Below are 24,629 nucleotides of genomic sequence, written 5' to 3'. Positions count from 1 at the left end.
CTACAAATTATGCTAGGCTCCAGTGACTTCAAATAAAATCTCTGCTTTTGTTGAGTTTCTCCTCATACATATTGATAGACATAAATTTAAAAATAATTATACTTAAACAAATAAATGTAATTACAGATTTCTCTGATAGCACTAAGAGCGAAAGAGACAGACGAGGAACACATAATAATTACATTATCCACTTATATGAGAGGTAAAATAGCATCTAAACTATTGAAACTAAATGTCTTTTAAGATGTGGGGGTAAATCATTCCCAGCCAAGTGACAGCTCCAAAGCCTCCAGGTAGGAGAGAGTTTGCACATCCCCGGAACAACGTAAGTACTGAGTGTGCACATGGGAGCTGCAGAGAAAAGGCAAGAGTCACGTCATACAGGGCTCATAGTCAAAGGAAAAATTCAACCCTTCCCCTATGCTGAGAGATGCCAGTGTACAGGGCTGCCACAATTGTACCTCTTTTCACCTTCACTGCTGCTGTGCGCAGAGCAGACTAGACAGGAGGCTGAAGAGAGGCAGAAAAACTACTCACAGGCCCAGTCCAATGGGATGCTGGGAACTCAGAGCCAGTGGATGAGATGACGGCCTAAAGGAGAGGTAAGGACACATCTTAGAGGTAGAGACAACTAGCCAGGCACGGTGGTGCACTCTGGAGGCAGAGTTGATGGATCTCTGTGAGTTCGAGGCCAGCCTGGTCTACAAAGCAAGTTCCGAGACAGTCAGGGCTGTTACACAGAGAAACCCTATGTGGAAATAAGAAAAGAGTTGGTGTTCAAATCGTTAGAGCTATGATGGCATTTGCTATGAGGCCAGCCTGCAGGGGCGTCACTGGGAGGAAGGCGTGAGTATTCCAGTACCTCGCTCCTAAGGTCTCTCCTTTCTCTCTTATGGTCCCTCTTCTAGTTCATTACCTATGCCACGCCTCCAAACTCACACTGAAATCTAGAGCTGACAGAGAGAATCTAGAGGAAGCATTACAGCTTTTGTCTTCCTAAATTTGTCTTATTTTTTTTTTAATATGATGATTTTCAGTTCTCTTCATTTCCCTGAAAGTGTCATGGTGTTTTCATTTTTCTTCACAATTGAAAAATCTCTATCGGTGTACTTGTACCATGTTCCTTTTCCATCAATCTGCTGGTGGTCATCTAGGCTAGTTATGTTCCTGAGCTACTGTGAATAGGGCAGTGGAATAAATGAACGCAATAGAAAAGGGGGATGTTGGGAAGAGGAAGGGGGGTGAATGCCAAAAGCAAATAGGAGGGGGAACAAATAAGGAGAAAATATTTACAAAAACCGGCACAATGAAACTCACTACTTTGTTATGCTAGCTTTAAAATGTAGCGAGACAAATACATTTGAATAGAATTTGTGTGAACAGAAGTGTGAATGACAAAGTGGGAGGTGGAAGCTGATTGATCACACAACAGGCTTTCTCTTGCAAACATTTCACTGCTTTTCATGACGGTGGGTTGGCCACTGATTTCTGTGGAGAGCAGGTGGCTGCTTGGCTAGATGGTGTAGAATGGCCTCATTCGCTCATCTGGCTGTTTGCTGGGTGTCCGGGTCATGGGGATGACTGTGGCTCGATATGTCCCGTCATCCATCAGCATTGTCAATGTATTTTTTGGATGGTTACTTTTTAAAATATACTTTATTAATTTATTCATATTACATTTCAATTGTTATCCCATCCCTTGTATCCTCCCATTCCTCCCTCCCTCCCATTTCCCCTTATTCCCCTCCCCTATGACTGTGACTGAGGGGACCTCCTCCCTCTGTATATGCTCATAGGCTATCAAGTCTCTTCTTGGTAGCCTGCTATCCTTCCTCTGAGTGCTGCCAGGCCTCCTCATCCAGGGGACATGGTCAAATATGGGGCATCAGAGTTCGTGTGAAAGTCAGACCCCACTCTCCACTCAACTGTGGAGAATGTCCTGTCCATTGGCTAGATCTGGGTAGGGGTTTGAAGTTTACTGCACATATTGTCCTTGGCTGGTGCCATAGTTTGAGCAGGACCCCTGAGCCTCCATCCGCTCGTCATAATGTTCTACTTGTAGGTTTCTAGGACCCTCTGGGTCAATGTATTTTTATGTAGCAGCGGTGCCTAACTTCTTAAGAACAGCTGTGGAACAACCTTTCAAAGCCAGGTTCTTTTTAAGATTTTGGTTTTTAATAGCAGATTGAATTCTTACTACATACATATCCTCAAAGACATATTCATGCCCCAGTTTCTAAAACTCATGACTTTGGCATCATTTAAATAAAGTATCTTGGGAAATGTACTAAGCTAATGTCTTAGTTGTTGTTCTACTGCTGTAAAGGCACACTATGACCAAACAATTTATTTTTTTAAAGCTCTAAGTTGGGAGCTTGCTTACAGTGTCAGAGTGAGTCCATGACCACCATGATGGGGAGCATGGCAGCGTGCAGGCAGCCATGGCACTGGAGCAGCAGCTGAGGACATACAGCTGACCCACAAGCCGCACGTCGGTGGGAGGGGGGACCGGTATGGAATTTTGAAACCACAGCACTGGTGACAATACCTCAGATAAGGCCACATCCCCTAATCCTTCCCAAAACAATTCCACCAACTTGGGGCCAAGAGTTCAAATATATGAGCCTGTGGGGGCCATCTTCACTGAAAACACCACGATTAGGGCAATCGTAGATTTCACAGCTTGCCCAGATCCAATGATAGATGACTTGGAGCACAAAAATCAGAAGGAACAACTTCTACAGCAGAGGAGGAGATACACAGAGGGAGAAAAGGTCAAAAGAACTAAACAAGAGATTAGAACTTTGTGCTCCAAGGAATGTCACCTTCCATCAAAGGCGGGAAGAGGAGAGCAACGGACTGTTGTCTCCTAGAGACTTAGCAGGAAGCATGGCCCTAAGGACACTGTGATTACAGGTTTTTAATAATTGACAGTAAGAGAGCGCAGTTTCTTATGCCATGTCATCAGAATATAAGTAACCTGTCGTATAAGTCACAGGAAGTGGGGGGTTTAGTGTTTTTATGTTAGGGCATTGTATCATCAGGCTTGACAAGGTAAAGCACAAATGTGAGATAGTGAAATATTTAAATTAGACACGAAAGCCCACGAGAGAATAGGGGAAGGGTGTTTTTGCCTGTTGGCTTCTCTACAAGAAAACATTGTTTCTCTGATGGCTGCATACCTTCACCATGTAAGAGGTAGAAAAGCAATTTCCTCATAAACATCAGTGGAGAATGAACACATCCATTTAGTTCTTCAGGCTTGCATAAAATATTTACATTTGATCATCAAGTCAAAAACAACCCAGGGAAATGCAATGTTGAAAGTCCCCATAGCTGCCCATGGTTAATTCAACTCGCTTAACTTTCCAAAACTGTTCAAAGAGTGACTAATATGTGCTGGCACCATGGAAAAGGACTCATAAAAGAAATACTGCCTACAGGGGCAGAAAAATACATATTTATAAATAGCAGGCCAGAACGCAATAAAGGACTCAGAGTTGCCGGGATAGTAAAGAGCTGTGGCGAACTGTTCAGCATGGGAAAGCTGGGTAGACGTCAGGCTGGATGGAATTTAGCTTCATTGGAGGAATGAGTAGGAAGTAGTTCCTTCATGATGGGAAGGAAAGCCTAGCGGAAGGAAGTAGAGCCCCGAGGCATACACTTGGGCTTGACCTCTTGTTCCTAGCCCCGACCTCCTTGCTGCTTCTCAAGTGCCATGAGGTAAACAGACTCCCTCCAGCACACTCTTTTAATGGTGGTACACTTCTGGACAGCGGCTCATAAACAGTGCCCTGAAACGACCAACCAGTTTTCCTTCCTTTCAGGTAATTTCCTCAGGTATTTTGTTCTGACAACCGAAAACTGAGGAAGTTCGGAGGGAAGGAGGAAAAAGGAAGTACAAGATTCTTAGACTAGATAAGATCTTTTAAGGATCAAAACCTTGAAAAGCTTGAGCCTCGAGGGATGTAAAATCAGAAAACCCTTGCCACTTTGTAGTGTGGAATGTGTTCACTTAAATTGTTCCATGTGAGGCTTTTTGACACACCTGGGAGGGGGTGTGTATGTTTATACCTGCTCCAAGGAGGAGAAAGTGAAGATCCATGACTCAGTGGAGAAGAGCCAACTAATAAATGTCACTTAGGATTAGGATTCCGATCTCCAGCAGAGAGAATGTCTCAATTACCCCTTGGCAGCTTGAGGCTCTAATCAGCCACTCAGCGCCTGAGGCAAGCATGCCGTGTTCAGGTTTGCTCCTCACACAAGTCGCGTGCTTACCAAGTCAGTATAGGAAAGCTGACATTAAACATCTCAGTTGAATAAGTGTGGGTAGAACAGCTTTCAAATTTTGTGAAAAAAATAAAAATAAAACAAAACAAAAAAGAAACGCCTAGAAGAATTTATTTCTGAGATTTCTTTTTAGTGTTTTATGTTGTTTCCCTAACTACAGTGAAACCAGCGTATATATGGAGAGGTTTCTATAAGTCAGGTGACTTATAATTCCAATTAGCTCAACCATATGCAAGAAAAAGGCCTTTGGCTATCTGTCACAAGACTGGCAATGGAATATCCACTTAGGCTTTATGGATTTAAAAAAGAAAAAGCTTAAAAAATATTTTTAGCTATTGCAGCACTGGGGCGAGTGGGCCCTGTACCTCTCCTGGACAGCACAGCAAAACTAACCCTGGTGTGTGTGTAAGGAGGGGGGAGTGGGCAGGACCACAGGTGAGCCTGCCCCAAGGGTAGGAGCTCAAGAGAGCTGGCATGGGGGGGGGGGGTGCCGCCTTGTCTCCCTTGCCTTTACCTCCAATAGCAGTCTTGAGAGCTGACCCTGGGCTCATGAAAGCCTGACCATGCTAGGCCTGGTACCCTGCTCTCTCACTGACTGTGGCACTTGGGGAGGAGAGAGCAGGCCTACACCTCACCTGGGCAATACAGTGGATCTGGCCCTGAAGGCAAAGGCACAGGTGAGCCAGTGCTGAGACACTGAGAGTGAGAGGCGGCCAAGCCGCTCACGTTCACAGGCTGCAGCACTTGGGAGAGCAAGCCTGCAACCTTGACTGGGCAGCACAGTGGAGGTGGCTCTAGAGGTGCGGGTGCAGATGAGTCCGTCTTGAGGACTAGAGAGCAAGAGAGCTGACTCTGCTACCTGCTTAAGGCAGCAGTGGGTAGCCTAGCTGGAGCAGCGGGAGAGCGCACTCTGGTGGTGTGAATAAGGGAGACCCAGTGGGCTGACCAGTTCAGCTACCACCCAGGCCCAGACCCAGGGCTCTGAATTGGCCCACCCCAAAATATATATCATCTACAAATGGTTGGGATGCATAAAAGGGCCAGCCTTCTTGATCCGAAGCTGCAGGATCATCATGACACAGGGCAACAGCAGGATAACCAGGAGGAGTCCCGGTGAGCATCCATTGGTGATGTCTCAGAAGCCAGAGATCTCGATCAAGACCAGTGACTCATAGCGATGAGCATCTGCAAGTGAAGATGTGTGAACAGTAAGATGTACTGTGGGACACGCTGACAGAGCACAGCTTCCGTGATGAGATGTTTCCTATACTTTGTTTTTAGTGTTGCTGTTTGCTTGCTTGCTTGGGTGTTTTATTTTGGGGTGGAGGTTACAAGGGCAAAAGATGGATGTGAGGGGGATGGGAAGATGAACAGGACTGAGTACATGGTGTGAAACTCACAAAGAATCAATAAAAAGCTTTTCTTTTAATTGAAAATTTTTAGCTATTACTTTTTTGTTTTCACTTTTTTTTTTTAAAGCACTTTGTGGTGCTGAGGGTAGAAGGCTGTACTGTAGGATTGGAGCCTTCTCTCCCTCTGTGATCTGAGGGAAGATGTGATCAAGTTCAAACTCACAGAGATGATTCCGTAGCCATGGAAAGACAATCTGTGCTGTCAGAGAGTCAGCAGCCAGTCCTCGGCACTGAGAACATCAGTTTGGGCTAGACAGCATCCTATTTGCCAGATACTAAATTCTAAGCTTTCAGATGATGAGTAATCACCAAATGTTCACTTGAAGTAGCGTATGTAAAATACTGCTTTGTTTATGTGACAGAACTTACTTGGATAATGGGCTTCTAGAAAGTAGCATAGGATTGTCATGAAGCTAGTGTGGGTTCAACACTCTAACATTTAAGTTAGGACTAACTGCTCTGTCATTTTTTGTTGTACCACTAGGAGCAATTACTTTTAATTTTTGTATTAAATTGTGTGTGTGTATGCATGTGTGCATGCGAGCATGTGTGTGTGAGTACACATATGTGTGTGCATGGGTAGAAAAAGTGCATGTACTCATGTACTCTTGGAGGACAGAGGCATCAGATCCCCTGGATCTGGAGCTACAGTTGGTTGTGAGTCACATGGCACACTGGGACCTGAACTTGGGCCCTCTGCAAAAGTTGTAGCACTCAGCCATCTTTCCAGCCCACAGAGCCCATTATATAATTTTAAATGAAGAATGTGTTTCCCTTTCTTTTGTTCTTGACCATGAGACTTGATAAGATCTAAGTTAAATCATCTACATTAAATATACAAAATATGCAAAGAGACAGTGTCCACTTTACTGCTTTACACTTTGTAGGCATATGATATAGGAATCTTGTGTGTGGGGTGTGGCATCTGACCTTGTTTGTGTTCATGTGCGTAAATGCATGTGGGTACCCATGTGTGCACAAGCAGGTAGAGGCCTAATTGATTTTCTAGCACCTTTCTGGGGACAAGTTTTCTCCCTTGAATCTGATGCTCACAGATTTATTTAGGCTCATGGGCCACTAGGCTTCAAGGATCTCCTGGTCTCTGTCCTCCTAGTGCTGGACACACACACACACACACACACACACACACACTTGGCTTAGGCCTAAATGCTTGGACAGCAGGATACTTTACCACTGAACAATCTCCTTCAGTCTGAATTAGGAAACTGTAATGTCTCCTTGCAAATCTTGACACTGCTTGTCACAAATAATATATGTTACATATATGAGGTATCAATGTCATCTTAGTTTCATAACAAAAGATGAAAAGTTTGCAAATGAGCAGTTGGGTCTCACCGAGGCTTGGAGAAGGGTGATGTTTTGAGATCAGTGGTGAGAGTTGTAACCTGCTTAAGCAACAGCGTTTATGTAAAGAAAATGAGTCGGTTTATACATAGAGAGCTCAGTGATAAAACCTTCATAACTTTAGATTTTGCTCTTCAGGGCTAAATCTCTCTGCTCCTTTATCTCCTGCAGAGAAAGTCTGGAAGGAATAATGAAGGAAACCTGGCAGTTCTCTGAGAAGGTTGAGTATAATGCAATCAAGGTTTTGCAATTCAAGGCAAATAGTTAAATGTTTATGCTTTTCAAGGCCCTTTGTGCTCCTGTGCTGTGGCTGCTTCTCTCTAGTTCTCTCACACTCTTGCGGGAGAATTCAAGATGTTTAACTGTGAAGCCGCTTCAATCACACAGGATCTGTATTCTGATTTTCTAAGCTTACTGTGTGAACCAAAGCTCCAGGTAATTAGGAAGTATAAATGAATAAAATTATTCATGTCATTGGAATCACAGGGCTTATCCTAGTATTTAAGCTTTTGACTTAATTCCAAAGACTGTATCCTAATTCAAGTCCACCTAATTCGGTTTTCCACAGTTTACCTTAAAGTAAGCCATTTTCAGTGAACTAAAACAAATAATGAGAATTTTTATGCTCTTAAGCCATTTACTGTAAGAAGAGATTTCCCCTGTGATCCAGGCAATTAAGTTGTTAAAATGTTATTTTTTTTTTTTCCAAAAAGGTGATTAGGGTGCATGAATTACTCAAATAGTTGAAACGATATTTTAGAAATGTGGTTGTAAAGGCATGTGCTTGAAAAATATGGCAGTTTCAAACTGCCCATTTCCCATGGAAGGGAAAATGCAGATGACCATCCTTGGCACTTTAGGGTCTCCCCCAAGCAGTGAGTAGAGCACAGTGGACAGTATGAAGGCAGAAGTCACATCCAAGCTTTGCAGCCCGGAAGACTATGTTGGTTTGGTGACATTTGCCTCTTTGGCTTCAGGCCCATGGCTTGCTCAACCTCAAGTTTCTGCTTCTGTAAAACTGGAATTCACGTGGTGCACCAGATGTCATGTGTATACCTGCTAAAAGCTTGATCTTGCTGAGAAAGTATTTCTGAGTCAGCTTTTTATTAGTGGAATTGGTACTTTCCTAATCTTCAAGAGAAAGAAAAAAATCTAACATTTACACAGCCTTGATATTTCGATGGTGATTGTTCCATAGTGAAAAACATTCCCATAGAACCCCCACCCTGTATTAGGCTATGGTCTAGGTGCTTCCTCAAAATTGCCAACAAAAGCAGCTTAAGGGAAGAAAGAGCTTATCTGAGCTCACAGGTCCAGGGGATGAGGTCTGCCATGGCAGAGAAAGTATGGTGGCAGGAATAGGAGGCAGCAGCCACATCAAAGTAGAGAGCAGTGACTGCTGGTGCTCAACCTACCTTCATATTTTTATCTCATGTGACAGTTAAAGTGGATCTTCTGGCCTTTACTAACCAGCGTAGAAGACTCAGAGACGTGCCAAAGTGTCCTGAGTCTCTGCTTAGTCTAGAGCAGTGGTTCTCAACCTTCCTAATGCTGTGACTCTCATGCTGTGTTGATTCCAACCATAAAATTATTTTCATTTCTACTTCCTAACTATAATTTTGCTACTGTTATAAATTGTAACATACAAATTTCTAGAGATAGAAGTTTGTCAAAGGAGGGAATGACCCATGGAGTTGAGAACCAATGTCAAGATGACCATCAGTGTTAGCCTTTACTCCCACCCCTATAAAAACAAAAAACATTTAAATCTGGTATCTGTTAGGAAAAAGTGAAGAGTGCTAACAATTGGATAACAGAGTTGGTTTAACAGATAATACTTGGATAACAGATAATAATTGGTTCTTGACAACAGAAACCATTTTTAATTATTTCTTTTTAACAAAGTCTCATATCTCATGATAAATTACAATGTAATGTATCTGTAGCTGGCCGGAAACATACTATGTAGACCAGGGTGGCCATGAGGTCACAGAGAGCTGTCTGCTCCTGCCTCCCAAATGCAGGAACTAAAGGTGTGCCGTGCCCAGCATGTATTCTATTTAGTATACCTTGTGACAAATTCAAAATATTGTCATGCTGCTTTAAATAATGTTTTCCTCATGTATCTTTGTATGTATGTGGTCAAGCTTCATCCATATCAATGCTATATTATTAGCACTGATGCTGGATTTATACTATTTTAATAAGAAGAAATGTATTCTCAAATGAACCTGAGTTAATTCAGTAAAAAGAAATACATCTGAAAGGAGTATTTCCAGTATAATTTTACCTTTCAGAACAGAAAAAAAATCTCATTTAAGATTTATAATATACTTCTGTTGTCCTAAGCAGTCATGAATGACCAATGATTGCATCAGAATTCTTTAGAAAATATGTTTGGGGTTTTGTTTTCACTTTTTGTATTTATGGTTTAGAGCTATATGATCACAAAAATTTCAATGTATAGGCATTTTTTAAATTGAGAATTATAGAACAATAAAAATTTTGTATATGAAATGTACCACTGTAAAATTATGAAATACTTTGATTATTTTAGATACATTTTCAGGATTCTGCAAAAACAAACTGGTTGGATGAAAGTCAGAGATCCCTGCTGAGTCTCAAAAAAGCCAGGATAATAATTTTCACAAAGAGAAATAAGCTTAAATCCACTTGCATTAGAAATATGTCAATTACATCTTTATTCCCACTTTAATTTAGACAAAGAGGCAGGAAGCTTAGGTTTTGTGTGTGTGTGTGTGTGTGTGTGTGTGTGTGTGTGTGTGTGTGTTGAGAATATATTGGTTTTTCGAGACAGGGTTTCTCTGTGTAGCCTTGGCTGTCCTGGACTCACTTTGTAGATAAAGCTGGCCTCGAACTCACAGAGATCTACCTGCTTCTGCCTCCCAAGTGCTGACATTAAAGGTGTGCACCACAGTTCTGTTTTTTTTTTTTTCAGTTCTGTATATTTGATTGAATATCTTTAATTTTATCAGTCGATAAACCAAGTGTAGTGTGAACCTTAACTGATTTGTTTTGTTTTGTTTTGTTTTGCTTCCTTTTGAGTGTTGATGAACACCTGAAACCCTCAGGCCTTAAAGCTCACGTACTTCATTTGTTTTCTCTTCTGGGCCGTTTTTCCCTACACTTAAGCCTTCTGTGTACTCTTTCACACCCTACTCAAATAACAACAGAGCTCAGAGTCAGCCTGCTCAGAACAAAGTCAGAGACCGTGAGGGCCGGACATGGAGACAGGTGGTTTTGGGGTATTTGCACTGTTTGCAGAACCAGTCAACAGAACAAGTAAAGAACTCTGTTTTGCTTGGTTTCATTTTGTATTGAAAAGTCCTGACCATTAAAGCCAAGCAGCGTTTATTTTGGACCTTGGTGATACAACTGTTCAAGCCTTGTTGTTATCAAGAGAGAGGCTAGAAAACAGCCAAGAAACTTGAATTTGTTTTAAACTGTGTTAATTTGTACTATAGCATAATAAATGCTACATTAACCATTTTATGTGTCCAGGTTATTATTGTTAATAGCAGGGATACTATTGCTAAATCACCAAAGCTTTGAGCACCACTGAAATTCTGTCCTACTTATCAAAGAACTGCATCCAGTTCCCGTTTCCCCTCATCCTCGGCTAAGCTTCTTTCTGTTCCTACACATCTGACTTCTCAATACCTCATATTGAAAAGATCTGTGAGTTTTGCTACGGAATTATTTCTCATATAATATTACCCAGGTTCATCAACATTGTAGCATGCTACAGAATTTCCTTCCCATTAAGGCTGGATAATATTTCCGTCCCCATAGAATACTTACTCATATTCATTTGTCAAAGACTACTTGGTTGCTTCCACCTTTGAGCTACCAAAACTATTGGTACTGTGAGCATGAGTGTGAAAATGTTCCTCTGTGGTCTGACTTTCAAGTCCTCTGACAGACTCTCTAGAATTGCTGGACCATGTGGTAAATCTTTTATTTTCTGCTTTTGAGAAATAGCCTCTTTTTATTCCACTTACAGAGTTTGGGGATCATAATTCCTTCCCATCTTTCCTGATATTTATTATGCTATGTGTTTTTGAAGATAATTATCAGACAATAATCGTCCTAACTGGTGTGAAGGCTTGCCTTGCTGTGGTTTTAATGTGTATTTTCCCAGTAATTGGCAGTATTGCCTATCTTTCCATATTTAATGTAAATACTAATACTTAAATTTCTAATACTCTTCAGAGATGACAAAATATCCCTCTCACATTCACAGTAACACTAAAATAAAATCATGGGCAACTTTGTTCAGTAAGGTACAATACTATGAAACACAAACCCAGGTCAAAATACATTAGTGTCTGCTAAAGTTTCTGAGTTACTCAAGGATATTACTTTAGGAAAAACTAATATTGGTTAATCTTCCACTTTTTGCTCTAGCTCTAGGATTAAACTTTCTTATCTCAAAAATCCTCTCAAACAGCCATAAGCTTCTTTTTTCAATGGTTTTATTAAAAGTCACTAGGAAAACTGTATATAGTTTCATTCTAGTGAGATATAAGCAGGAAACAAATACTGTGTAGCTTTTGTGTTTGAGGTCTAGGATTAAGCCCAAGGCCTTATGCTCTGTCCCTGAACTGTATCCCTAGCCTAATACATTGTTTCAAAACAACATTATCTAGAAGCCATAGTGAACAATTCCTCCAGTGAACATTTCTGGGGCTTCTATAAGGTCATATTTAGAATTCTTTATTCAAGAACCTTACCAAACACTGATCCTGCCTCAAGTACTGGGATGTCAAGGGTAAATGTTGTAATTCCCAGCTTAAAATATCTCAGTCCTTCAAATGGTATATATTCACTTTAAGTGGACACTAGCCCAAGGCACATGTCCCATGAAAGTCTTCACCTACCAGGAAAGTAGGCTAGATGTGAGGACATCCTATTGGGACTCTAGGTGAGAGAAGCATGGGAGAATAGGGAAATAGAAGGATCCAGAGGGTCCTAGGAACCTACAAGAACATTATGATGGGGAGATCTGGGCCCAGGGGTTCTGCTCAAACTATGGCACCAACCAAGGACAATATGTGCAGTAAACATCAAACCCCTACCCAGATCTAGCCAAGGGACAGGGCATTCTCCACAGATGAGTGGAGAGTGGGCACTGACTTTCGCACGAACTCTAGTGCCCCATATTTGACCACGTCCCCTGGATGGGGAGGCCTGATGGCACTCAGAGGAAGGATAGCAGGCTACCAAGAAGAGACTTGATACCCTATGATCATATAGAGGGGGAGGAGGTCCTCCTCAGTCACAGTCACAGGGGAGGGGAATAGGGTGAATGTGGGAGGGAGGGAGGAATGGGAGGATACAAGGGATGGCATAACAATTAAGATGTAATATGAATGAATGAATAAAAGATAAAAAAAATATCTCAGTCTACTGAGAAGAGTGCTCAAGTAGAGCAACAGGTTTAACACAGAATACATTAACATGTATTAACTGAGAACCAACCAATCAATTGAGACTCATGAAAGAATAGAAATACTTAGATGGTGGTGAGGTATGCAAATCAGGTGAATAATTAGGACACTTTGAAAGTGTTTCAAGATATTGAATTCATAGTTAAAGCTTTTCTCCAAATATTTTGGTCCATTCTCAGTTTCTCCCATCCTTCCATTTGCAATTCACTTACTTGTATCTCAGTCGCTTAAATGGATTCATGCTGTAAATACTAACACATCCCACTGATTATTGTTTTTTTTTTAATTTATTTTTTTATAAGTGCAAATGAACAGTAATGTTTAAGCTGCCAGTCTTTATAGCTGTGATCATACAAGGTCATTGTCTATCCATCTACTTAGCACTAAATTTGGGTTTTATTGTTGTAGCTCTGATAGGAAAAATACCAGTCTGTGAAATAGTGTACTGTCATGAAAAAAAGCCTTAGGCATTTTATTGTTGTTGCCTGTTTGGTTTTTGCTTTGGGTTTTTAGAGACAGGGTGTCACTGTGTAACCTAAATTGGCTGTAAACTATCTATCCCAAGCAGTCTTCAATATGATCTGCCTATTTTTGCCTCGGGAGTGTTCGGGTTCTGATGTCTGTGGATTTAAGGAACAGCAAATTAGATACATTCTGATGATGTCATTAAGCACAGTCCGTCATTGCTCATCTGAGTGCACCGAGATGCACAGAACCCAGACAACTTGACAGAGGAAATATAATTAGCATAGTCATTTATAGAATAAACAGGAACAGCAATTGGTCTCTCATTTAGTTTGAGCGATTTGGCTATGTGGAATGATAAATGTGTTATACTCTCTCTGCGAGACTTAATGCAGGTCGATCACATTCTCTCTCTCTCTCTCTCTCTCTCTCTCTCTCTCTCTCTCTCTCTCTCTCTCTCCCTCTCCCTCCCTCCCTCCCTCCCTCCCTCTCCCTCCCTCCCTCCCTCCCCCCTTCTCTCTAAGCAGTTAAATGACTTATTTCTGATGTGTGATGTTTGTTGACAGTGTTCTGAGTAAGTTATTAAGTCTACAGAGTAGGAACTGCCATTAACGCCATAAAGTATCGCAGTGTGGCCCAGGACCAGAGTTGAAGTGTTACTGTGAACTATGTCTCCCAGTCACTGAATGTAGGCTTCCTACAGGTCAGAAATCTCACCAAAAGTGGGAATGAATTCAGTGAATAGACTCTGTGCTCAATGCTTACTATTCTAGTTATTAATGAATAATAATCATTTTCACATTAGGGGAATAAATACAGCCCCAAATACTAATCTGCTAGTGTCCTCCATGGAGGGTATGACTTGACACTCAGTCTTGTACACTATATATGCCAGGCTGGACTTTTCAGCATTGTTATATCATTAGCCTTAGGCTCTGTGACATTCCTGTGGAAAGAATGCAGCAATGCCATTAGCAACCTTTCCTATACACTGTGGCGAACTGAGTAAGATTTATGTTGCTTTTATTTAGAAACACACAATGTTATTCTATTTTGACTCACGGGTGTTAACATTTTTACTGTTAGCATTAATTTGTTTTCTTTTCATTACACAATTACTACATTCATTTTCCTTAGTAAGATGGAAAAAATGCCTCAATTGCCAGATGTTGATGATATGTTCTTAGGGTCTTAATGTCTGGTCTCATTAGGTTTCTGGTTTTGGCTTGTAAAAGTTTATGGACTCGGTATTTGTTTATGTTGGGGAAAGTCACTGGCACATTTTAAAGATACGGTTACCATTTTCTGTAGACGATCTCTGCCAATGTTTGCTCTCCATTATCATCACAACGGAAGTTTTCAGTGTGTGCTCCTCTGAACTTCTGATAGGTCTAACCTATTCTTCCAAGAGCATTAATCAAATACCTCTGCATGCTTTTTCAAAAAATATTTTTTGTTCTTTATCTTGGAAAGCCCATGTTTATCTAGAGAAAGTCTGTGAATCAATACGATTTGGTTTATATTTTTAGAAAATATTGACTTGAAATTTAATGCTAAGTGTCTTCAAAAGGTAATTAGTTTTGTCTCACGAATTTTAATGTTTAAGTAAATAAGATTATCTGTTTGTGGGGTCAACAGTATTGTCCACAAAAAGACATAGACTTGAACTTCTTCTCGTACTTAGCACCGTCTCATCTTCTCCATCACTGGAAACCTTATACTAAAATGTTATCACAACCCTGTGACTCTCTTAGGCCCTTCTCTGGTTGTCTATATCAACCAGAGAAAAATGAGAGGAAAACAAACATCTTTGAGAAGATATTTTAATTGTGTCATGTGCAGAAAATTGATCATTAAAAGCAAAATATTTGAATTTCAAATATTATACTATCTTCCAAATAAAATTTTCCATTTTGGGTGCACAATTCTTTTGTCAGTGGGTATTAGCCCCACTGTGAAGAAAGGAAGCAAATATTCAGATAGTGAGTGGGAAGTCCTGTCCCCTTCTGATAGAGTCGCAAGTCAAGCCAGAGAACTCTGATCACAGCCTCATGCTGTGTTAGCTTCCTTCCCACAAGAAAAGTGAAGTAGAAAAAGATCACTAGGTATTTGAACCTTTCTCTTTTTCCTTGTGACTTAAAAAAATGCTTAAATCTTAGAGTGTTAAATTTTCCTCTTTAAAAAAAATGTTTTTAATTGACAAGGAGATGTAGCCTAAAGGATCACTTCATATTCCTCCCCTTGGAAACAATAGTCAGATGAAAGTGTATCTTGCCGTTGCCAATCTTTTGTTTTTTCCCAGTTGCAGAAGTTTTTCGAGACATTCCTGAGGACCAGTTCACCTCTGCAGGCTTTGGACAGCTTGAAGGAAGCGATCAGCAAGCTCCTGTTGGTGGCTGAGGTGTTCAGTGACACTTCCACTCTGGGACCAAAGACCTTCCATAGGTAGGAGGGAGACAGACAGGGACAAGGAGGGAGCAAGGGAGATCTTAAAATTTAATAGTGAAAAAACAATTAATGAAAGTAAATAGTTCTTGGAAAGGTGTATGTCAACACATCAGAATATGAGCTTCTAAACATGCATGGTGGCCTAATTTATACATTCTAAAACTTCAAGGTTTGTTACGCGTCATTTTGTTTGTATCCAAATAATATGCAAAGAAATAAGGCAGAAGATATATTTATTATTACTGTTGCTGTTACTATTTTATATTATTATTATTATTATTATTATTATTATTATTATTATTATTATTATTATTTATTACCTTTTCAGCAATCTTACTTTGCAGCCTAGACTAACCTGGGCCTTATGTTCCTCCCGTCTCTACCTGTTAAGCTTTGGGTCTACAAGCCTGTGCTTGGATTGTAAGGTGTAGCTACCTTTTGAGTATTTTCATCAAATATGCTAAGTATTGGCTAGGTATAACAACATAATACATTTTGTCCTCAAATGTCCTAATGATTTCAAAATGCTGAGAAAGGAACAAAAACGTTTGCTAATGAAATTCAGTCACCTGTACCCTCGTACCTCAGCTTTTTTTTTTTTAAACCATACCTTATTGCCTTTATTTTAAGGAAATGTTAAGTCTAGTTTGGCAGAAATGTGAGGTGCTCAGTTTGCTGTTCTCATTCTCACCCTTTCTGCGTGCATTAGTGTTAACATGGAGGCAGTGGAGACTTCTCCCCAAATCAGGTTCTCACGGAATGACATCATCAGCTACTGTACTGTGTTGTGGAGAATGAACCCATATTTGCATTTTCTTTAATTAACAGAAGAGACACAAAATTAACAATACATTTCAGGAAATTTTCTATTATCCACTCCACTGAAATTTAACTGTATCACTTATTATCTGGCAATGTAACACCAGATAGCAGAGTAAGTCTAGCAAAGAGACTATGTCGTCTTGTTACGTTGTGTTTTTCTTTCCAGATGTAGGCAGTGTTTTCAGCTTCTAACGTTTGATATTGGCTATGGAGATTTGGGATATCCTGTAGTACTCCAGGTGAGTATGCAGGATAAGGTGTGTGTGTGTGTGTGTGTGTGTGTGTGTGTGTTGGGAATTCTCATTCACACTTACCAGTTGATTAATAACAACTTGCCTTACAGGCTCATATGCCATGGCTCTTATCAAGTGAGGAATCTATGAATCCTAATCATCATTATGGACACACTAGGACAATCACAAAATTTTCTATAGTTCCCCTGAATTCATGGGCAAAGGTATTATTAAGTCAAGTATGGTTTCATGGAAGAAAGCAAGACATATTGATAATAACAAACAAAAGCTGACCCAGGGTACTTGCATGGTATGAAAATATAGCTCTGCTGTTGGCCTACATTTTAATAAAAAAAAAAAAAACCATGGGGACTAAAGAGATTGCTCGATGACAAAATCCTCTCTGGGAATGCACTAGGTCCTAGGTTTCATCCCCAGCAATGCAAATAAATTAACTTAAAAGCATAAATCATCCAGTGAATTTTAAAAAATATATTTCTGATTCATGTATATATACATGTGTGTGGATATTTTTAGTTTGTTCTGAGTTAAACATCTTCTAGATCACTTCCCAGGGCATATTTTTTCCTCTAAAACAGCCTTCAGAGGTGAATAATATAAAACATTGATTCAGGTAGTTTCTAAAGAAGCTGTCTACTGGGCCATAAAGTGGGAAGGGGAACAAAATAATCTGAAGGGTAACTGAAGTTCAACTTTACCACTATTTTTCCAAACTATAATATAAAGAACACAATCACAGACATTTCTCAGCTTTAAGATTTATCTATAAAATGTTTCATCTTTATGAAATCTTTTAATGGCCATTCACTTTTTTGATGAATATGTAGTAGTTGATATTGACCCTTGAAAATGGGTATTTTGTTATGTTATATATTATGGGATATAAAGAGTTTCAAGATTAGCTGAAGCAACTTTGAAATAGCTCATGCTCCTATACAGTAAATAGCTTCTTCATAAGAAACATTACTCAGGCTTGTAAAACTGTTAGCTTCCAGAAGACCACTAGATGTCAGGTCTGGTCTACAGTCCAAGCTGAGATAAATCATGCTGTAGAATTCATTTCACTGCAAGCTTTCCTCTGCTTCTCTTCCTTCAAAGGTTAATGAGCATTTCAAGTTACAAGAGGATGAGAATTTCAGTTTGGAGGACCAAAATTCAGAACAAATTATTTTAAATGACACTTTCAATTTCCTCTTCTCCAATGCATCTTCACTTTCCATATTTTCTGAGATATTACAGAGAACTTATAGACCAGGCACATTTCAGGTAAGGTCATACTTGTATACTGACAAGTAAGTGGTTTTTCAGCCAATAGCTACTTTTAACGTGCAATTTAATAGCTTATTTAAAATTAATTAATAACTGCCATCTATTACTGTGGGCTTCTAAAAATTTTTTTGGCTGAGGACCAACATTATTTTATATTGACTATGTAGGCATGTGAAGAGTTGTAATGAAAATGAAATTAAAAAATTCATAGTTGGTGCCAGGCATGGTAGTGCATGCCTGTAATCCCAGCACTTGGGGAGACAGAGGCAGATGTGTCACTGTGAGTTCCAGGCCAGCCTGGTCTACAGAACAAGTCCAGGACAGCAAAGGCTACACAGAGAGACCCTGTCTTGAAAAAACACACAAACAAACAGAAGGTCATAGTTGCTAAAGAATATGTACAGACATTTTGAAACAATAATCTATGTCTATACATTTTAGAATGTTTTACGACGACCCCTAGAACTCTTTGATGACCACCTCGAATGCCAGGATGCTTTAGGATTACTTCAGTGGAATTGAATTAAAATATTTATTTGTGTAAATATTCATGTCTGCTAACATTTTGCTAGATGCTTCTAGTCAGGCTGGGATGCTTCAGAATGGTGCTCATTTTTTCTTTTTCTTTTTTTTTATGGTGGACTAACATAATGTTTTTATACACTAAGCAATCTGTACTGATTACTATAATATTATTCCCCGACGTGTTTTTCTATCCTGAAACCCGTATTTGGATCATTTGGAAGAGAAGAATGTGAAAGCTCTCACAAAGGTCCTGATGGTGCCTGTCGCACACATCCCTTCACAAAGCATCACTCTTGCTCTCGGGACCGTGTTAGGAGACAAATGGATGTGGGAAAACCTGGGGTAGTAGGTGTGCTTGCAAGTCTGTGACGCTCTACACTGGCAGTATTCCACGCTGGAGGTCCACGCACAGACACTCTTTGACGTTTTCACTCCAGAACTCTGAAGGCCCAGGGAAAATCTAATATTCCCAAACCGTTGTCAACACACATTCTGCCTCTTGCACTCACCTCCCTGACCTTACTACCAAGGCATGGTTGGGTTAGTTGACACAGTTGGTCTTATCTATGATGATCTTTTTAAAAATCTTTGGTTGTTGTGACTATTTATAATTTCTATGAATTATATAACTTTAGTAAGTTTACTGTTAGAGTTTGATTGGTTTATTCAGTGGGGGAGGGGGTGAAGAAGGGTAATTTGACTGTTTTGTCATTGCTTAAGCTTTTTTCCTTCCTAGGATGGAAACTATCAGGAGGAGTTAAATCAGTGCCTGTCGTTAGAGGAAATTCACTCAATTAGGATGTTTGCAAAGGAACTCGGAAGTCTGGGACAATTCCAACTGGTAAAACAAAAGGGACATTTCTTTCCACTTGGTGACTGCGATTATGATATTAATAGATTAGCCATAAACTACCGGATTTTTTTCCTTCAAATTACACAGGGATATCTCTTTACAACTCCTTTGTAAGCTTCTTTTGTCCTTTTGGGAAAATGCAAACGCTTTGCTTTAAGAGTTTGCTGAGAATATGGGACTTCCTGGAGGTCAAGGATGTGACATCACAGTAGTTGCCAGGGTGTAGCGGTTCTCTGGAAAGATGTTGATATTTTCTCTAAAGAATCTTCACTTGTAGCTTTGAGGCATGTACATGCAACCAATACTTATTCCTCTTTACTAACCCTTTTAATTCGAGCAAAATTAAATATAATTGTACATAAAAGGACTTTTTTAAAAAGCCTGAATCTTAACTGGTAGTAACAATATTGCAAGTGTCCAATATTAGAGTGTATATGAATAGCAAACTCATAGCAGCTCTTTCTGGTTTCAGTTTTTAAAAGGTCATGTTTTTCTCACCTTAGTATTTTTGGGGTGTTTATCAACATCAAAACTTAAGTGACTACATATGAGTGTCCATACCCAGTGTATTTTCTTTCCTTTCTGCCACTACTATAGACTATGAGTTTGTATTTTTATCTAATATTTGCTCATATAAAGCTATATTAAAATAACATTTAAAATTAATTGATGAGTTATTATTTGATATAAGGCTGAAATAGTCCTTGTGTTTTTTTCAACCTATATACATATGTTACATGAGTTGTAACCATTTTACCAAGTTAACCAATGACTGACTGACATATTTTATACAATTTAGTCCCATATTATAGAGGACCAAAAGTAAGCTTACAACTCTAAGATGATTTAATCAATATATTTATTATTTTAATTAGTTTACACTAGGAAATGGTGGTTTGGTTCAATGTTTTAGAAAGATACTCAATATTCATCATTCAGACAACCTCTATTGGGACAAGAGAATTGAAGAATCAAGGGTAACCTCAATTTCCTGACTCAGGGTAGAAACAAGATAACCAGTTTCCTCTTTTTGTGAGATTCGTAGTTCTTACCCTGACAAAGTTCTCATGTGGCACAAAGGAGCTCTCTTCATTTCCTCACTGCCCGACTTCCTCTGTTACTTAGCTGTTTCTAGGTTTTGATTGCTGGAAAGAGAGGTCCAGTTACATTCACTGAAAAGAGGAAAAAAAGTGACTCCATTTAGAAATGTGACCGTTAGTAACTTTCACCGTGTTTTTAAAAGAAGTATTTGCCTTGAAAACAGCACCAAGAAATTAAATTATGACACTGACCGTTAGATTCTCTCTCCTTCTTTCTCTCTCTCTCTCTCTCTCTCTCTCTCTCTCTCTCTCTCTCTCTCTCTCTCGTGTGTGTGTGTGTGTGTGTGTGTGTGTGTGTGTGTGTGTGTGTGTGTACAAGAACAAGAACAAGTGTATACAAATAAGTATGGAGGTCAGGAGCCAACCCCAGCTGTCACTCCTCATGCGCCACCTGCCTTGTTTCCTGAGACAGACTCTCATTGGCCCAAGACTCACCAAGCAGGCTGTGCTGGCCAGTGAGCTCAGGGGGCACACAAGTCTCGGTTCTCTGCTGGGTTCTGTGTGAGTCTCTGCTTGCTTGGCTTTCTTGTCACCTCTGGGCATCCGACTCGGTCCTCCTTCTCTTATTGCAGCTTATCTTCCCAGCCCATGACCCACAGGTTTTTAATAGATGCTTGACTAAGTATAAATATTACTCATGATACTACATTTCAATTAGTTTTTCAAAAGTTCAACCGATTGTTTTCTTCTTTTGATGTTTTCTGTTAACACTTCTTCTCAGCTCTTCCCGTCCACCATCCCTGGGATCCAGGCTCTGATGCATGAGTTTTATGAAATGACAACTGGCTCAGTCCTGTCCCAATACTGGTCTCTCTTAAACGCATTTGAACGAATTTGGCTCATGAATAAAAAGGCACAGCTACATCCACTGGAATGGTAAGAGAGCCACAAATTTGAATTGTGCAATCCAAAGAAAATCTTAAGTCTAAAAGATTGATTTCAAAAGGCTTTGCCTACATTAAAGTGAGCAACAAAAAAGAAGTATGCCCAAAAATTCATGGTCTGGAAAACAAATGAGACTGTAAAGCACGGAAGCCATAATTGTTCTGGTGGTCATCAGACACTGTAACAAAAACAAAAACAAAAAAACCCCCCAAAACAAAAAAAAAACAAAAACACATCCAACAGTTTTCAAACTAAGATGTGACTCCATCATAAAGTAATGTTTAAAATTAAATGTGCTAGTGTCGGTTCATCTTGTGAGCCATACCTTTGGATTACTGAGGCATTTGGAAGATTAGGCGGGGCTTGCGCTGCGAGCCATCCATCAGCCCAGAGCTGGATACAGCAGGCGTATTTGTTCTGGGGTTACAGGGCACGACTGCGTTCTGAGCAAAAGTCAGCTGATTTTATAAATCTACAGTCTGCTTTATTTGTTTTGCTTTTAGAGAGTTGGTTTACCGTCCTCATTTTCATTCTCATGAGACGTAGCCATGAGGGAGCAGGCAGGTGAGATATTAATTCCTCTAGAAGCTGGCAAAGGGGATGCACTTAAAGTTTTGCCTGTTCTTTAATATGGATAGAGTTAAAAGAGCATTTGACTTTTCTACTGCCAGGAAAACAGAATTAGACCTAAGCCTCCCAGGGAGATGAAAGACTAAGGGACATGACACTCATTTATGTGTCTTAGAGTCACTGTTGGGAATCACTTCAGCTCTGCTCTGTTCACTTATCCTTTATTTCCTTCAGCCTCAGGAGATACTGACTATAAGAAACTCACTTGCAGCTGGGTGCTGTGGCGCACGCTTTTAATCCCAGCACTCGGGAGGCAGAGGAAGGTGGATCACTGTGAGTTTAAGGCCAGCCTGGTCCACAAAGCGAGTCTAGGACAGCCAAGGCTAATACAGAGAGACCCTGTCTCGAAAAACAAACAAACAAACAAAAAAAAAAAAAAAAAGAAAGAAGAAAGAAAAAAAAAGAAAAAAACTCACTTGCATTTAAAAATACAAATAACCATTTATCTGAGGACTTCTTAGAACATCTCTTAGTATCATGCACTTTGGTTGCCTCATGCATCTGCATGGATAAGCAAAGAACACACACAATTTCCCAGGAGCCTGTTCGTGTTGTCTTTACGGTTCAGTAAGTTCCCCCAGAGAACTGGGAGGTTTAGAACATGTGTGCCCTAACAAAGTCTTCTCCAGCTCCTCACAAACGACCAGATACAGCAATCCATCAATTAAAGTAAGAAGACTGTAGTCTCTTGCCTTAAAGAAATGCAAAAGTGGCCACCACTGAATATAATTATGAAGGATAAGAACTATTCTGAACCATACAAAGGTGGATCAAAAAAGCCCCAACATTAGAGTTTATTAATTATAGCAGGCAAAGCCGGGTCTGTGTCCTTTAAGACTTAGTTTCTCTGTGTGTAAATATGGCTTAGGCTGCCTCCCATATATTATTACAGGAGGATTACCTAAGGAACTTCCTGTGTATGTCACACTATACATCTCCCCTATCATGTTTTAAGGCCACTTGAAGGCCATCTTAGCATCTATGGTGAGGGCACATTTCCTGTTTAAGGGAAGCCATTTATGCTCAAACCCTTTCTATATGAACACTGACAGAAGTAAAGTTTTCATATTTATCAGAACTCAAATAGCACAGTTCTTCTAGAAATGTTTAAGTACTCGGCTGAAATAGCCTTCCAGTTTACCAGCAAGTATATGTTTGCTTCAGGTTCACTCATGCTCTATTGCAAGGAGAATCATTCCTCTTGCACAAATTTTCCCGATGAGAGAAATTATGATTCTAAGACAAATCAGCAGCTTAAACACCAGGCTAACGCAAACACTGGCCTCCTCAGGCATTTTTCTGCACTTTGATTCCGTGTACCACGCAGGCAGGGAGGCCGCCAAGTTTTCGTGTCCACAGTAAGTCAGTTTTATAGACATGTACAGCACTAGGATGAAATGACTTCATCTTTCCTTTGAATGAAAGGTTATTTACTTGTAGCGTGGCAACGGTGTGAAGGTAGATAGAGTCAGAAGGTCAATGGTGGAAGGACTCATCATGCATGAGCCCCAAAACTCAGAATCCAGACGCCCCAATCTAAACCGTGTCGGAATCTTCTTTAATATTCACTTTCCTGAAAATAAGGTTGCATGTGTGCTTTCTCTGTGGAAATGTCTTCTGAGGAAACACACCCAGAAATCAAACATAATTTATTCCCACAGACACCCAGGGAAGAACTGCATGGAGCTCTTGGGTATCAAGTGTTACTCCACTAAGATAGCCATGTTTCCATGGTTCAGGTCACGTGAGTCCCAGGCCCATAGCTCTTCAATGAGTCTCCTCCAAGTTCTTCATGGGAAATCCTTACATTATTTTTTTAATTTGGATTTCAGCTAAATATACCTCCCTTGGAGAGTGATTGTGACCGTGTAGAAAGCCCTGGGTTGGATCCCCTACATTACAAACAAACAAATGAACAAACAAACAAACAAACACAGAGCTGAAAATCTCACCACCATCAAAGCCTTCCCACCTCCTGTCACACATGCTTCATCGGTTAATCCAGTCCTTGGAAGGACTCACTGCATTTTTGCCTCCGCTCTGTAGTGTAGCCCAAAGGACAACAGGCTTTTAGAAGCAAATCTGTTGTAACATCTAGCATTGGCAATTAGAAGTTAGCCAAACTCTGTGTGGTGCCTAGCAGCCTGCTGCTGCTGCTGTAAAGGACCGAAGATGCCTCCCTGACCTTTGTGCTGCTGCTGCGCTCAGCACAGAGACCGGGGTTGGCATTGTATCTGATTCTCACGGTGTTCCTGTGTAGAGCAAATACTATTTATTATCTCCATTTTAATGGGGTGACAGACAACAAAGCATCATACCAACACAGGAAAGTCATGTCAAGGGCCAGAGAACACAGCGCCCCGTGTTCTCTGTTGTCCAGACCAGAAACTTTTCTGACTGCACTTTAGGCTATTTTTGTTCCAGATTTAAGGACCCAGAGGTTCATCCAGCTGAGCATTTGGGTCCTTACACAACATGGAAAATGAAGTGAACAGGCAAGATATAAACAGCCTTTGCATCCCCTGTTGGCTATCTGGGAGGGCAAGAACGCATGATTTGGCAATGTCAGTTGTTTCCTGTAGCCACGTCTTTTTCTGCAATTTTGTGTACACTCTCAGGCTGTGCCTCAGGACTTCCAAGGCTCTTGGCTTCAAAGCTATGGAATGGTAGGCTGAGTTCCCAGTGAAAATGTGCATATTTGAATCACCTCTGTTGGATCTCGGCTACCCGAGGTTGCTCAGCTTTTGACTAGGGAGTGGGTTATTATTATTATTATTATTATTATTATTATTATTATTATTATTATTATTATTATTATTAGTTTTTTTCAATGATGTCTC

The 24,629-nt window shown here is 40.2% G+C and overlaps 1 protein-coding gene across 6 annotated transcripts in view; it reads left to right on the top strand.

The window, feature by feature from the left end:
* Window positions 1–24,629, top strand: part of CPED1 (cadherin like and PC-esterase domain containing 1) — a 279,052-nt gene that overhangs the window by 131,494 nt on the left and 122,929 nt on the right. For all 6 annotated transcript variants that reach the window (XM_084785389.1, XM_084785391.1, XM_084785392.1 and 3 more), the window contains exons 7-11: window positions 15,306–15,448; window positions 16,440–16,512; window positions 17,626–17,793; window positions 19,058–19,162; window positions 20,996–21,150. In XM_084785389.1, the coding sequence (XP_084641515.1) occupies window positions 15,306–15,448; window positions 16,440–16,512; window positions 17,626–17,793; window positions 19,058–19,162; window positions 20,996–21,150 (644 nt within the window). The remainder of the gene's footprint in view (window positions 1–15,305; window positions 15,449–16,439; window positions 16,513–17,625; window positions 17,794–19,057; window positions 19,163–20,995; window positions 21,151–24,629) is intronic.

This window comes from Acomys minous (genome assembly GCF_964271855.1).
Source record: "Acomys minous genome assembly, chromosome: 6".
Classification (NCBI taxonomy): Eukaryota; Metazoa; Chordata; class Mammalia; order Rodentia; family Muridae; genus Acomys; species Acomys minous.
This window is presented reverse-complemented; position numbering and strand designations above follow the sequence as displayed.